General features: G+C 43.9%; 1 protein-coding gene across 3 annotated transcripts in view; it reads right to left on the bottom strand.

Moving 5' to 3' along the window:
• Positions 1-10,928: 10,928 nt before the first annotated feature.
• LOC133137268 (rho GTPase-activating protein 18-like) overlaps positions 10,929-16,805 on the bottom strand; it is a 30,571-nt gene continuing 24,694 nt past the window's right edge. For 2 of the 3 annotated variants that reach the window (XM_061255441.1, XM_061255442.1), the window contains exons 11-15: positions 15,784-15,981; positions 14,364-14,501; positions 13,221-13,351; positions 12,864-12,922; positions 10,929-12,232 (exon numbers count right to left, since the gene is read on the bottom strand). In XM_061255441.1, the coding sequence (XP_061111425.1) occupies positions 12,141-12,232; positions 12,864-12,922; positions 13,221-13,351; positions 14,364-14,501; positions 15,784-15,981 (618 nt within the window). In that variant the 3' untranslated portion in view covers positions 10,929-12,140. The remainder of the gene's footprint in view (positions 12,233-12,863; positions 12,923-13,220; positions 13,352-14,363; positions 14,502-15,783; positions 15,982-16,805) is intronic. The other variant, XR_009709591.1, reaches the window with a different exon arrangement.

The following is a 16,805-nucleotide window of genomic DNA, read 5'->3' as shown; positions in this document are numbered from 1 at the left end:
ATATCGTTTTAAAACTCAGTGGAATTGAAATGAAAAATTGAATTTCCGCATTTCCTTTCATTTGTTTTGAATTAAAGTTTTATAACATTTAGCTTTTAAATTCATATTATAATTCAATAATTTAATTTGAATGTTCCAATTCTGTCCTCTGCTGATTGCTGTACTCATGACAACTATAACCTAGAGATTGAGGAGTGCATCTTTCCCCTCGAACACTCCACCCAAGGTAGACCTCCGTGGATTCACACAATTCTGAGGCAGGGTCACTGAGGTCTGTTCATTCACTACCACATTGTTAGCACAAAGCTAATTAGACAGCATGATTAAACAGCAAGGGCTGATATGGATTACTGAATTTCTTAATGTGAATTAGCCTCTGAGACTGTCTTAATAATGAGGGCTTAATTTCTCTCCAAACACTATGACCAGAATTGCTCCTTCCCCAGAGGCCTATAGTTAAGACCGTAGACACACGCACACACACACACACACACACACACACACACGCATACATACATACGCACACTACTACCACCACCACAACTACCATCATCCAGCATATATCCATAAATGCACCTAAGATTACATTTTGTTTGCTATAGCAACTTTACACATCAAACATCAGGCTTGGACTGAGAGGTAAGAGAAGGGGTTTTGGCCAGTCCAATCGCAGCCCTGTTGGCTTCTGTTCCAGTGCAGTGTTGTCCAGCTGTCAATCAGGAGAGGGTCAGGGGTGAGCACACACACCCCTGTAGATTACACACAGAAGTGTGTTTTGGAAGCCGAAAGCCAGTGTGGACACAGTTAAGAGGAAGGATGAAAGCGGAGCTTTCTCATTAGTACCTTAAGTCGTATGAATGATGAATAAGATTAGATTTAATTGGACACCGTTGAGAGGAAGTGAGAATAACAAACAGATGCTTTTCTCTTGGCTCAACAGGATGTCCATCTGCTATAGACCAACAGTGTGGCAAGTGCTTTCATGTGCTTACGCACACAGGACTGTTTCGGATTTAAGGATATGGCCTTAGTGTGACACATTATTTATATGCTTAGCAGACACCTATCTCTCCATCTGCTTACAGAACTTGTAATTGTATGCACCATGCAGTTATGTGGCTGGGTATTTATACTGGAACACTTCATGTTGAGTACTGTACTCAGTGGTATAGCAGCTGGGTTCCACCAGGGTTCTAACCACCATCTTACCACTTTGCTGGCTTGTCCCATGACTGCTGTTGGATCACAGTGTAAATCAAGGTATTAATAATTCTCATTTTGAATCAGTCAATGCGTGTTGACAGGTTGCTGTAATGCAGGGAGATTTGAGTATCTGTCTGTCTGTCTGTCTGTCTCATCCCAGAGCCTGTCTCTGATCCTCACACTATGATCCACCAGGTAGTCCCTTCAAATAAATAAAATACAAAAGTAAATACCAGTACACACATTCAGCTTGGCCTTCACTGCTGACAAGCCATATCCAGCTCCAGCCTCACATTAACACTTACCACATCTCACTAGTGTCTTAATGCTGTTTTAAATCTACCTCCATCCACACACTAACACTTACCACATCTCACTAGTGTCTTAATGCTGTTTTAAATCTACCTCCATCCACACACTAACACTTACCACATCTCACTAGTGTCTGTCTTATTGCTGTTTTAGATCCACCTCTATCCACACACTAACACCTACCACATCTCTCTCCACCTCCATCCACACATTAGCACCTACCACATCTCATTAGTGTTAATGCTGTTTTAGATCCACCTCTATCCACACACTAACACCTACCACATCTCTCTCCACCTCCATCCACACATTAGCACCTACCACGTCTCATTAGTGTTAATGCTGTTTTAGATCCACCTCTAACGCCGACCACATCTTAAAAGTGTTAATGCTAGTGTTAATGCATTATGGGAAGGTCTGTCAATGACCACTCTCTGTGCACCTGTCCCCTTGGAAACAAGAACGACCAATGTCAGTCTTTTATACGGCTTGTAATCTTCAGACACATTGCAAACAGGTCTCCAGGAGAGGGCAGCAGAGTGTTAGGAACATGTGTAATGCTGTAAACTGGATTTGCACATTTGTATACAGTATGTATTTACTGTATTAACGGATGGCCATACTAGGCCATACAGCCCATAACAACTAATCATTTCACTTGCTTGCCTAGGGAGCATCTCATGTCCCAGTATGTACTCTGGTTGTGACCACCGGAAGGGTTTGTTTCTACAACCTGTCCAGTTCTTCAATGCATTATATGTTATGACATTACATTTTAGGTGTTTTGTAAATAGTTTTATCAAAAATGTCATACACAGGTGGATGCACTGCAAAGATGCTTTATTGGATGATACAAACATTTTGCCTCAGTTTCTCACACCCATAATCTGACTTATAACCACATGATCTCTGTAAAAGTTTCTGCCTTTGCATTTACAGACGATCTTGTTGGGGTGCTTGCCATTTGATGGGTTAATCTGCCAAATCCGCAAAGTTCATTGTCAGTGCTCTGAATATTTGAGGTGTGTGTTGTACTGTGCAAGGCTGCCTCACAATACCCTGCTTGGCACCCTGAAGTAGACTGTGCGCAAGTAGACCAAAAGGGAGAAATGAAAACGCATGAGCATAGAGTACGTTAAAGATCCGCATTTTCTCTCATATGTTGTCAACAGTTTAGAATTTTGCCAAAAAAACAGTTTTTCCATCCCAAGCAAATTAACTCCCCATACATCTGACATATGTGATGCATTGCAAAATGTGATTACTTGGCAGCTTTAGCAGTAAAATAATTACGAGGGCTTGTATCTGGTATCAGACCCGGCTGCCCATGGGCTGTCTAACCATCTGCGTGCTCCACATCTGAATTACACCCCCGCATCCGAAAACACAGCTAATTCTGCAAACGACTGGCCAATTTGCATTCGCGTTCATGGGCCTGGTGGCGGGTGGGTGCCAGATCAGCTTTGCGGCTCTGGAGGTGCCTTATGGGAAGGATCCGTGTCCTGGGGTCATGCTCAGCTGGAGGACCCCAACATCTAGACCAAAAACAGCATGTGACATCACATCCACCCCACCAAGTCATCCCTAGTTCCTGAACACCGTTAGTTCTGACATTCCTCAGGATCTAATGGCTATGAATGTTTTCTTTTAAGGAGAAAAAAAAACAAGCAAGCAAGTATTTAACCTGACTTGCTCCAGTCAATATGCAGCTGTAAAAATAAAACGCTAATAAGCTTGTAACAATAAACTGTATTATTCCCAGGATAAGGCAGCTAAGCTAAGCACATAAGTGTAATTGGAGCCATCATACAGACCAATTTCTTCTGTTATTGAATGAAGTTAAATATAGCCAGAGTATGACATTCTCCTATGTGAGTTCAGCTCTTTAGGAACCTGTCGCCAGTGTGAGTGTGAGGTTAACAGTATAGTCTTTGTCTCTGTTGGGCCTCAGGTATGGAAAGTGAGGTTCTCTGATGATACAAAATGTGATCCCAGATGAGGGGACTGGGGTGAGAACTGCCACTTCCGCATTGCTGGGTGTGAATCAGTCCGCTCCGGTCTTTGTGAGGGGGTATTGGGGGGAGCTGGAGTTCCCTGTCTGTCACTGGGGCCCATTCTTGGGTCTCTCAGCTCTCCCTGTCCCCTTCATTAAGGGCTGGGTGGAAGTCCCCAGCAGAGATGATGGCCCATTTCACCAGCTGCTGGAGTGAGGTGTCTCTCAACAGGAAGGGCAATGTGGAGTCTAGCAAGGCTGTGGCAGGGCTGCTTTCTTATGTATAGTAGGTTAGTAGGTCCTGGGCAGAGCACTGTGGAGTGTACTTTTCTTTGTTATGTTGTGAGTACACTATTTTCCGGACAGTCAATGGTCTGACTGGATATTCAGCGCCTATGTTCCTTCTGTCTGTACATTAATGATTTAATGGAGCTGCAAATTAGAACCCTTTCAGCATGAAGAGTTCTGACATTTGCTGACATCTGACATTTGCTCAGAGCGTATGTGGTAATGTCCTTCTGCACCTACCATTACATGGGTGTACGTGTGCGTGTGTGCCTGTGTGTGTGTGTGTGTGTGTGTGTGTGTGCAGGCTTGTGCATGCATGTGCATGTACAGTGTGTGTGTGCGTACATGGGTGTGCGTCTGTGTGCTTGTGCATGCCTGTGCGTACGTGTGTATTTGTGTTATGTAAAGGAACATTTGTTCTTTTTGTGGTTTAAGCATTTCAAACTCGTATAGACACAACATTGCTTTTTAATGTTCTTATCTCTAACTGCAGAGTGGAATGTAAAGCAGGGATTTTAAATTGATAGGTGAAGAATTCAGAGCACTGTGGCGAATGCTCCCTCCTGCGGATGTGTTTATGCCTCAGTTAAGCTTCATAGGTCAGGTCAGGTTTATTAATCACTGCTTTTCTTGACGTCTGTAATTGGATTGCATGTCTTGCCCACTTGAGAGGGCCATGTTGAGAGAAGACAGTATCTGGTGTAATATTTCTGGGGCTGTTTTATGATTTATAGTAGGCATGTGTTTGCCAAGGGGAGCTACAGAAGAGAATTGTAAAATAATGAAGGTAAATCTATCTTAGCGTGATTAATTCCACATGAGCCTGCTTGGTGATTTATCGAACCCGCATCCCTGACCTCCGCTGGGGCTGTAAAACAGAATGCATCTGACATCGTGGCGGGGCGCCTGTGAATCAAGAGAGCGATAAAGACAAGATCTCCGAGCGCAAAGGATGCGGGCTCTTGCTCCGTAATGGTCTTGTGAAAAGGGCGATCGTAAACCAGGCCAAAGTTGCTTGTTTTATAGAGCAGAACCCTTTGAAGGCCTGAGCACACTTGTCATCTTGCATGCAGAGCCTTGGCTCTTGAAAGACACCAGGCTTTGGGAAGCCATTTTTGAAATGTGTGTGTGTGTGTGTGTGTGTGTGTATGCATGCATGCATATTGCCATGTGTGTGCATGTGTATGTGTGCATTTTATTGAAAATAAGCCTAGTTTCTTACCCAAAAGCTACACCAAAGTCATTGTTTTAGTAGCATTACTTTGCTACAAATTTACTAGAGTATTCCTCAAAAGGCAAAACGCATCTCATCTCAGTCCTTGGGTGTCCTGGTAGTGATGCATCTGCATCCCCACCTCCCCTGCAGAAATAAAGACCTCCTGGGGGATCTACATAGGTGGGCTGCCCCAGTCTGTATCCACCAGGTACCCAAACACCACCCAACCTACACGGTAAACAGACCAGATTGTACGTCAGCCTGGAGCAACTTTCTAATCCCAGATGACAATTCCCTTTGGGCGGTTGGGCTGGAAGTAATGGCAAACAAGCATCTGCCAGGTTGCTCTTGGCTCCAGATTAGTTTATGGATTAGTCCTGGCTTCTCTTCAGCATGTGCCCAGTAACAGAAGGGAAGAAATAACACTGATTACAGGGACCCTTCACAGCTTTAGTCTAACCAACATGTGCTTTCTTTAGTTTATTATTTTTCTTCATTTTGTGTCCCCACATTCTCTCTTTCTCCTAATTTGGAATGCTCAAAATAGCAGTGGTCTGTGTTATGAAATTCCAAACTGATAGAATTATTTTTTCCAGATGAAAAATGAAAGTACAGAAAGATAATTTTCTGTAAAGCCCATGGATGAGGCCGACATTAAATCCAGACTTCATGTGTTAATTAAGAGCTCAAGGGAATAATGACATCACTTCCTGTTCCTGCTTCTTCAGTGGAGTTCTCAGCAGACGACCATGGGTGTATATAAAGAAGCTAATGAAAGAACACAACAGTATATTTGTTATTTTCTCTGAACTCTCTAAACTCTCACACGATGTGGGAGAGCTGATGAATTTGCAGGAGCCAGGTCATCTCATGGCCTTACCACAGCTGCATAAAGACATGGAAGACATCAGACAGCCTTTGACCTGACAAGACATGTGTTTGGCATCAGCAAAGGCCATGTTTTACAGGGATAATCTCAATCTACCTGCAAGCTGACTAACCCATGTCACAAAGGAACATATGAAATACATGACACTGTATGACATACGAAGGCATAGGGTCATAGAAATACTCTTGGCAGAGTAAAAAATTTAGACACCCCCTACATCAAAGCTTTTACTGAACTTTTCTCATTTTCTATTTCTTTATCAGTAGCACCAGACTCAGTGAATAGCTTGACGCTCCGTATGGCACTTGAAAAAGGCACTTGCCAAGATGTCAGTTTTTCATGATGCCTGTTTCTTTTGATAAAGAATTTGAAATTATGAAAAGTTGAATAAAAAAAGACTTCTAAGCACTGTGTTGGAGTGTGTCCTAATATTTCACAACTACGTGACAGTGCACTTCATTATTCATCTGCAAAAAGAATATGTGACACTAAATCATCATGGCAGGCAAGTATTCAGAATTCACGATATGGGACAGACTGAATACAGAAATCGAAGGCATGTATTATAATTTATCATATATTAGAGTTTTTAATCCCAAAAGGAAGCTACTAAATGAGTGTTCTGATTCAAGAACGATGTCTGCTCCTACACATAATTCCTAGTTACGTTGGGGTTCATGAGCTTTCTTAATGTGGCTGGTATGCCCCCAGTGACTCCCCAATGCTGCAGCCTGTTCATAGTCTGACAGTCTGGAACAGTCTGGAACAGTCCAGATCAGATTCTGCCCCTGCTCTGACACTGGTCTCTGGAAATCCCTTACCTGCTGGACGTCCACAGCACAAACATTGTCCACTGCCTGCTTGAGGTGAAGATAAAGCCCCACCCATCCCCCCTGCCATTAAATCAGCCACCGCTCCCTGGCTGAACAAAAAAAAACATCAAAAAGTCCAATAAATGTGCTGCCAGGATATCCCTCAAGCATTACAAAGACAGTTTAAATCCCTTCCACATTGCATGTTCTTTTACTTGTCCTTACGTGGGGTAATTTCCATGTCTCACATGTACTCGTCCTTTGTTTAAATGGCTATTTAGGGAAGGAATGTTGGCTAGGTACTTTTCTCAAGGGTGAAACTGCATAGCAGAATGTGAACCCGATGCTCTTATGTATGGTATTTATCTCCTTATGCAGTTTGTTTGTCCTGGAAGGGGGGGGAGAGGGTCTCTCGGTATGGCCAGCACAGAGTCTGAGATGATAAATTGCTGTTTCTATGAAGAGCAGAAAAAATGGCCGTCTGGGGGAATGCGATATCGTTGTTGGAAGTATGCTTTGTGCGCTGTTTTCCCTGATGAGGCATTTCTGAGCGACTGTTCTTTATTTTGGAGCAGCAGTTTGGGATGAAAGAGGAGGGTGGCGTGTTACTGTGTGCTGTCCTGCGCTCTCACACATCCACATCGATCCACAGCGCATGTCCGTTACCCAGGACGGCAGTGTCCTGAGACGAGCCAATTTGGCCTGTCCAGACATGTCACATGATTACACCACCAGTGGTCAGCCTGTCAGGACAGGCTGAGTGTTTTACCCATGAGCCTTTTCTCACACCACTCAGTGAAGCTGTGATGCTGGCAGTATTAAATTAAAAGATTAAAATGAGAAAGAAATAACATAACATCACATAACGGTGAGAACGGGCCATTCAGCCCAGCAATACTTGCCTTTTCTTCCCACTGAAGTGTACCTAAAACCATAAATTGTATCTGTCAAGCCTGGTCTTGAAAACCCAGTGTTTCCTCCTCCGCTACATGTCCTGGCAAGCTATTCCACACAGTGACCACTCTCTGTGTGAAAAAATACTTCTTAATGTCTGTGCAGAATTTATCCTTTGCCAATTTCCCTTTATACCCCCTTGATCTGCTAACCAAACTCAGGAATGAGAGTGATCCACAACAGAATGTGATCATACTGGTAAAATTCATGCTTTGTTTACAGGGGCAGTTCATCCAAAAATCTAATTGAAGTATGTTTCCTCTTACCCAGAGTACTATCTATCCATCCAGATAGTTTTGCTGAGATGTGAGCAGTTTTCTCGATCAAATTACTTTTTTTTAGACGCAGTTCGCTGTGATATAATGGACCTCTATGGACCTTTTTATTTTGGGTAATGAATCCACCAAAATACCACAGTTACTTGTGAACATCCACAGAGCTCAAAAAAACACATTTTAATCCAGATCTATTTCTTCCTCACAAACAGAAATTGATCCACCAAAGCACACAAGCATTGCTCTCCCTGATTTTCACTGTGTGCTGTTCAGTATTTTATTATGCTAGCAAATCTAATCACCTAAAATCTTTAAGCTTGTGTCCTATGTGCCTGCGATCATCAGCAACAACAGCTCCCCCACGTGGAAAGCTCATGGTCATTACACCCACTGTCTGAAGGTAAGGGCAGGCTTATTGCTGGGTCAAAGGTGTGGCAGGCAGAGGATGGAAGGGCTCCTGCTACCCAAGGGAATACAACTGTACTATTTATTTTTCTCTTTTCTTTATGAGGCAGTGTTGTACAATGGTTATGGAACTGGACTGGACAGCAACCTGAATTCATAGCTGCCAACTCTCACGCTTTCGGCGTGAGACACACGCATTTGCCTGTTTTCACACGCACATGCAAATGCGTGTGTCTCACGCCGAAAGCGTGAGAGTTGGCAGCTATGTGAATTGCTTCAGTAAAATACCCATCTGTGTACATGGACTGTATGTGAAAGCATGTTACTCTGTGTATAAGTGCTGAATGTAATGTATGTTTCAGAGAATGTGTATTATATTTTCCGCTGTTGGTTCCCTTTTTGATCTGATCTGATGTCTGATGAAGGCTGTCCTGTTTATTCATGCCGTGACCTTTCACCTCAAAACAGATCACATGACACAGAAATGCCTTCCTATCCAAAGTGCATGCGTGACCTGTGACATCAGGGGTCACGTGACTGATCCCTCAACATCACCACGATTTTTGACCTCCAAGGCATCTTCCCCCAATCCTGTCCAGGCTGGTGGTCTGACCTCACCCCATTTTCAGTTCAGCACATTTCCTTACATAGTTAATTAATACACTCACTTAGCACTTTATTAGGTATTTATTAGACTATTATTTTTTCTGCTGCTGTAGCTTATCCACTTTAGAGGTTTGACTCATTGTGTTTTCAGAGATGCTCTTCTGCATACCACTGTTGTAATGTGTGGTTATTTGCATTAATGTCACCTTTCTGTCAGCTTTGACCAGTCTGGCCCTTCTCCTCTGACCTTTCATTAAAAACGTGTCTCTGCCCGCAGAACTGCTGCTCACTTTTTTGTTTTTTGCACTATTCTCTGCAAACTCTAGAGACTATTGTGTGTGAAAATCCCAGGAGACCAGTAGATACTCAAACCACCCTGTCTGACATCAACAAGCATGGTCAAAGTCACTTAGATCACATTTCTTCCCCATTTTAGTCTGAAAAACTGCTGAACCTCTTGACCGCGCCTGCTACATGATTGGCTGATGAAATATTTGCATTAACAAGCTGGTGTACAGATCCACCGAATAAAGTGATCACTGAGTGCATAATGCCATTTAAATCATGCACAAACTATTTCTGAAAGGAACTCTGTGAAATCAGTGCATCAAAAGCACTCCAGTGGGCGTCCATGTCCTAAACCCCACACAGAGTGTGTGTTTGTGTGGCATGAACTCCCATGCCATACTGATTGCTCATAAACTGCTTTAAATCTGGCCTGCTGACTTAAAACAATTTTTTGTAGTGCACTAATCGGTGATGAAATACAGCAGACTTACCCCCAGTAGCGTTTTACAGCATTATTTAAAGGCTTTCTTTATTCTTCAGACAGACGTTCCTCTGCACAGGAGAGAAAGTTCCTACGAAAGAAGCCATGTGGGATCTGTGGCTCTGAACAGCAGGGAAAGATATCATTCTGTGATTACACTGCCCCCAGTACAGAACCCCCAAGTGCTACACATTCAACTTCATGCAGGCTGCAGAAAGGAATCTTTGTTTGAGTGAAATCACATGTTAATGCAGGAGCTCTGGCCGGCTCGCTCTGTAGCGCCACTGTGCTGTGATGATTACCATACAGAGCGAGAACACTGCCAAAAGCCCCGGCTGGGGGGGTCTGACGCACGAGGGCCACCTCCTACTGAGCAACGAGCGGAATTTACCGGAACACATAGGTTCCAGCCACTGGTGAGGAACACCAGGTTTGGGGCATCAGATTTTCAGATTTTTCACTTGATGGTTGAGTGAAATTATTGTGGTCTTACCACAATAAAGACCTGCATTGTGCCAACGATTTTTTTCACAGCTCATGTGCAGACACACATACACCCCCCCACCCCCCTTCCCCCATCAGCCTCCTTCCCCTCTGTGGGACAATAACCTTCAGAGAAAGCTGATTCTTAAATGTGTCATATGGAAATGAGAAGTGTGAAAGACCACCCCTGAAATGTAGTGCATTCCACGGGCCAAAACATTATGACCACACACAGGCGAGCCTTCCACGGGCCAAAACATTATGTGAGTGGTCATAATGTTTTGCCACATCTGTGAGTGGTCCTAATATTTTGGTGCATCTGTGAGTGGCCATAATATTTTGGCTCATCTGTTTTGGCACGACCAGTCCTTAAGTGAATAGACAGCAAAGTCCATTACTGTGCATGTTGGTGTGTGTATGTGTGTGTGTGTGCGTGTGTTCTCTTTCCAGCGTTCAAACAAAGAGTTGGACTAGTGCCCTTCCAACTAATCAGTCCAAGACCACGTCAGACCAAGCATGACAAGTAAGACTGAAACGATTTGTGTACAAATCTCAAACCCACTTTTGTATGTGTGACTCACTGCATGTGATTTCTTCAAGACCTGAGAAATAAGTGGAGCTGATAAGATTACCAGGAGCTGATGAACTCACTTCACTACAGGTTCTGAGAATCCAAATAACAAAATAATAGCACAGCAAAAGAAGAAAAAACTGCTTCTGCAGTATTATAGAAATGTGATTTATACATATATATATGCAATAAACTTTACAAAACATACTGCAATTCACTTCCTAGCTTTGGTTGAAACACTAGTACATTTTCTAGGCAATGTAGTCAATGACAGACTTGCACGTGCTGCCATTATAACTGATACAGCTTGACCAACGGTGCAATACACTTTGCTGAAAACACATCACCCCACTCAACTTACCAGTAATAGCAGGAAACCAGTAAAAGAGTCTCTGCTACATATATGTTACACAGAGGAGTGTCTTGGCTAGTTGAAACCCTGCAATAAATGCATATTGGGCCCCTAAAATAGCCTAATATTGATGGATATCCTCCACTGAATGAGACAGTATTACAAGTGTATAATGGCAGAGTTCATCCATAGTGGAGACTTTAAGTGCTTTTCTTTTGCCTGTTTTCAAAGACCACGGCTGAAAGCAGTGCAAACGAGTGGTACCCCAGTCAGTGGTTCATTCCACGGGCCGTTTGAGGAGGGGACTTAACAGGCTGCACACGGCTGTCCTCAAAGCCTGAAATCAAGACCAGCTCAGTCCAGGCTCCACTCCCACAGCGGCACACGTCTGTCGCCAATCGTCCCATCAAAGGCACCGAGGCACTGCCCGGCGCGTGACCGTCGCAATCACACGGCGCAAATCTCTCTTCAAACGGCAAAAAACGGAACAACAGACTTAAAAAAACATGTTGTTTACACTTCACGGTAATACAAAAAGTGGGATAAATAAGCGGTATAAATATTGTTTGTACACTTGTTTACACTGCTGTTGCCTCGCTGTCGGTGAAAGGTCAGCGGAGCAGCAGGGGTCGTGGCTGCAGTAACACACGCGTGAAATCGTGCTTTTTGGCACCGTAAAAATCCAGATGGCCTTATTTTTGACCGCGGTGGACACGGCTCACCGAATCAATTGCTGTTATTAAAAATCCCTCCGTCAAAAATCAGTACGCACCAGTGCCCCGCTCCCAGAACTTCAGGTTCTCCACAGGATAAGGCTTTTACACAGAGACAACAGCCCAGCTGTTTATAGACCGTGAACGAGGGGTTCGTGGTGGAGTCCAAATTGACATCGAACCACAGGCGCCTTCGGTAATCCCGGCTCAATGAATGCCCTCACGCGGACGGCCACCAGAGGGCGACAGCTTGTATTGATGGTTTATTTTTGCAGTCTCTTACTGCTCCGGGGGCCTCCTCAGGTTGTTTTGGGCTTGAAGACCCATGTGCAGTTGGGATTGACACGGTACAAATCAAGAAGATGCGTCTCAGGGTCCAAGCATCTCTCTCCTAAAAATGATAACAGTCAGATCAGTCACCGTACAGCAATTTATGTCACAAATAAACATGGAAGTATATTTTGAGGACACTTATTACCAGAAATATTACACTATTCATTCAACGGCTAGACTCTGGTCAGCACTTATTCCGATATCATGTAGGAGATTAAATAATTGAATAAATGGGTGCCAGACACACAAGTATATTTGACTGCAGGACAGAGGACGGTTGAGGAGCCCGCATCTAGTGAAATAGGTGTCGCTTTTTAAGCAACAAACAAATGACGAATTAAATTTGCTTCCTGTGTTCTCCAGCACCTGTCCCTTTTCCTGACGGGGGTGCTGCTGTCAAGGCAATATCCGCTCATGCCCTCAGACAGAGTCTGGGCCTGCTAGGCCGAGTCTGAATGTTCAATTCTCAGCTGCACCACTACCGTTTCTGCCCTTGAGCAAAGTACTTAAGCCAAATTACTTAAGCAAATATCCACCTGTATTACTGGATTGTATGTCTTTGTAAATAAATTCCTCGGATAAGAGACTCTACTATTCAACTGAGGACCTGGACTCATAATATGCGGTACAGTGTCTTCATATAATTGAGAGTGATTAATGTGAATTGTGTTGCAATCAGATGATCATACCTATGTTTCCCCCGACCTCAAATAAGAACTGCCTGGGCTTTCTGCCAGAGACACGGGACCTGTAGATAATTAGGGAAGAAAAATCAGCTGTGTCTAGACCAGAGAATACACACATTCTAAACTCTCACACACACATGCACGTGCACATACAGACACATGTACATACACATACGCACATATACACACACACACAGACACACATACATACACACAAGCACACACACACACACACACACACATGTACATACACACACGCACACACATACACATACACACAAGCACACACACACACGTACATACACACACACACACACACACACACACACTGAATGAAATGCACTAAATCTCCACACTGACCCATTCTCGCAGTCGAAGCGAGCCAAGACATCCTTAGCCTTTGTCTCGTTGTCCAGCAGTATCGCCATGGAGACCTTGGCGTGGAGGGGCGCGTGAACGCGGATGACGTTCTCACGAAAAAGTTCTGAGAACTGCAGGACAGGTGCACAGGAGATTAGAGTCACACCAGGCTGGGGTGTGTAATAATCATCATCAGCCACTGCTTAGGGCCCTGCCACCACCAGGGGGCCCCTAATTATTTTTAAATATATGTATTAATGATGTTGGGTTAGTGGGGCCCCAAATCAAATCCTGCTTAGGGGCCCTCAAAGGCAGAATGGCAGAATGCACCAGGGCCACAGTGGAGTATAATGGCTATGGGACTCCAAGGTTGTTCTGTGGGTTTGATTCCCAGGAGGGGCACTGTTGTTGTACCCTTCAGCAAGGTACTAAATCTGAACTGCTTCAGTAAAAAACAAATGGATTGCATTTAATTAATGTAAATCTGTGTAAGTTACTCTGGAACAGAGGCTAAATGGCTAAAATGATAAAAAAAGATGAGTAGCTTCAGGGGGCAGTCAGCAGTGACTGTTATGCAGCTGCAAAGGCCTCCTCCTGACCTCTGATTAATGAGAAATTGTATAATTAGAGACAGGCCAGCAAGGCAGCCTCATTCAGAGCCCAGAGAGCAGGCAGAATATGGAGAGGTTGTGATCTGTGCCATTCATTTAGGAAAATCGTTCCATTCTCCAAATGATTTAATCAATTGAATTAATTGGATTGGCTAAATAAATTAGCGAGGACAATGCAGAAGGGACACAGAAATGAATTAATCAGGACGCAGTGAGAGAGAGCTCTCATTGCAGAAGAGGCTCTTTGTTATAGAGGGTACTAGAGCGAATACCACGACACATGACAATATAGACGGAGCTTCAAATATTTATAATTAAGTTATTAGTTGCTCCCTTTCAATTACTCTGTAATCCATCAACTTTGATGCCTTGCAGTAATTGTGTTTAAGAATGTAATTGTGCAAATGTAATTGTGTTTAAGAATGTAATTGTGTAAATGTAGTTGTGTTTAAGAATGTAATTGTGTAAATGTAATTGATTAAGAATGTAATTGTGTTAATGTAATTGTGTTTAAGAATGCGTTCTGCATTACCTGAGCTTTCTCTCGTTTGTCGCGGTCCATGGTCCATCTCCGCAGCAGTTTCCTTTTGGTTTTCTCTGAACTCGGAGGCTTCTTGGTCACAGACGCCTCGTTTAGCTTCCGCAGGTGAGAGATGAGGAAGCACGGCACCTGGAGAGAAAGATAGAGTACGAGAGAGTGAGTGTGTGAGTATGTGTGTGTGTATGTGTATGTGTGTGTGTGTGTGGCTGTGTGACAAGGCCTGGGCCAAGTTAATGTCCCCACTTTGGCCCTGAGACCACAATCCATTAAGAGAGGGTTTACACTCCATTAAATTTCACAGCTGTAATTTGCTTTGTGCTTCAGGGTTTCAGGCAGCCAAAACCATAAATCAGGGCATCTCAGCCCCCCACCCAGGAAGCCTACAGTCCAGCAGGGATCACAGCACTTCATAAGGCCAGCAACACTCTCAGGACTCAGAAAGCTCACTTCAGTGAAGATCAGATCTGTTTAACCAGGCAGATACAGTACATGGCTTAATATCAGGAAAAGCCTGTTGAAGAGTTGTGAAGAGCGGTCGTTGAGTAGAGCAGTAGTTCAGTACAGTGGTACTTCAGTAGAGTGGTAGTAGAGTGGTAGATCAGTAGAGTGGTACCTGTGTAGAGTGGTAGATCAGTAGAGTGGGACCTGTGTAGAGTGGTAGATCAGTAGAGTGGTACCTGTGTAGAGTGGTAGATCAGTAGAGTGGTAGTTGTGTAGAGTGGTAGATCAGTAGAGTGGTTCCTGTGTAGAGTGGTAGATCAGTAGAGTGGTAGTTGTGTAGAGTGGTAGATCAGTAGAGTGGTACCTGTGTAGAGTGGTAGATCAGTAGAGTGGTACCTGTGTAGAGTGGTAGATCAGTAGAGTGGTAGTTGTGTAGAGTGGTAGATCAGTAGAGTGGTAGTTGTGTAGAGTGGTAGATCAGTAGAGTGGTAGTTGTGTAGAGTGGTAGATCAGTAGAGTGGTACCTATGTAGAGTGGTAGATCAGTAGAGTGGTACCTGTGTAGAGTGGTAGATCAGTAGAGTGGTTCCTGTGTAGAGTGGTAGATCAGTAGAGTGGTAGTTGTGTAGAGTGGTAGATCAGTAGAGTGGTAGTTGTGTAGAGTGGTAGATCAGTAGAGTGGTTCCTGTGTAGAGTGGTAGATCAGTAGAGTGGTTCCTGTCTAGAGTGGTAGATCAGTAGAGTGGTAGTTGTGTATAATGGTAGTACAGTGGTAGATCAGTAGAGTGGTAGTTGTGTAGAGTGGTAGATCAGTAGAGTGGTAGTTGTGTAGAGTGGTAGATCAGTAGAGTGGTAGTTGTGTAGAGTGGTAGATCAGTAGAGTGGTAGTTGAGTAGAGTGGTAGATCAGTAGAGTGGTAGTTCAGTAAAGTGATAAGAGCTGGTTACAGAGGCACTCAGGGTGACGCTCACCGTCCACAGCAGGTCCTGGTTGGTGATGAGGAGACACACCAGGCGGGCGGTGCCCGCAGCCCCCTGCATCTCCTCCAGCTTGGCACTCTTCCCACGGATGATGAACAGGTTGGGAGCCACAATCATGGACACATTCCACAGGCCCATGCGGTTCTTGTCCTCATGAGCCACCACCTTCCTAAGGAACTCCAGCAGGGCCTAAGGACCAGGGGCAGGAATATGAGCACCCTTTAGGCTCTATTGGGGAACCGCAGCCTACATTACCCTCACTGGGGATGTGCTTCAGTTATCCAGGATAACGTTTAGAAATTCTATTCGTGCTATTAATAAAAGTATGTCATTAAATATAAACTATGCCTTAAGCAATTAGCAAAGGCTAACAAATTAGACCAAACATATGCTATAGCAAGAGGTCTGTGATACTTTTCCGCCTTAAACACAACTCTAGGTCTGATAACTTGAGTGTGTAGAGATCAGGATTTAGCAGGGAGTGAAGTGAAATTGAATTTGCAAGGGCTTGAACTTGTGGATTTGCGGATTGTGCTGAACAAGGTATGAACTTCACCTCCCACAAGCCCTTGTTATACATTATAACCCTCACTCATCCAACAGTGCTCCTAAATGAGGGGGGGGGGGGCAAAATGCCCTTAGTTGAGATTTACTGTACATGGGAATAGTTGTTTTATTAACTGTCCTTGTGACATTTCGAACTACAATCCAAGAACCCCCACTCCCTTTGATAAACGGATTGGCCATGTATACAACCTGACCAGTGCTAAAGACTGGGAATGCACAGTAATTAGCTGATATATGATATCTGGACGCCCATATGTTTTCAATGAAATGAAATGCAAAGTAAAATAAGTATTCATCTTGGCTACAAGAGGTTGATGGATGTTAGATGAGGTTAAAGGAGCTTTAACTGCCCTGGACTGAGACTGCCCAGGACTCCAACACAGCCTGTCGTGAATGATCTCACAACACTACAGACATGGGAGCATGACATAGAAATATAGTTACTG

This window comes from Conger conger, chromosome 9 (assembly GCF_963514075.1).
Source record: "Conger conger chromosome 9, fConCon1.1, whole genome shotgun sequence".
Classification (NCBI taxonomy): domain Eukaryota; kingdom Metazoa; phylum Chordata; class Actinopteri; order Anguilliformes; family Congridae; genus Conger; species Conger conger.
The sequence above is the reverse complement of the archived record's forward strand: the minus strand, read 5'-3'. Positions and strand labels throughout refer to the sequence as shown.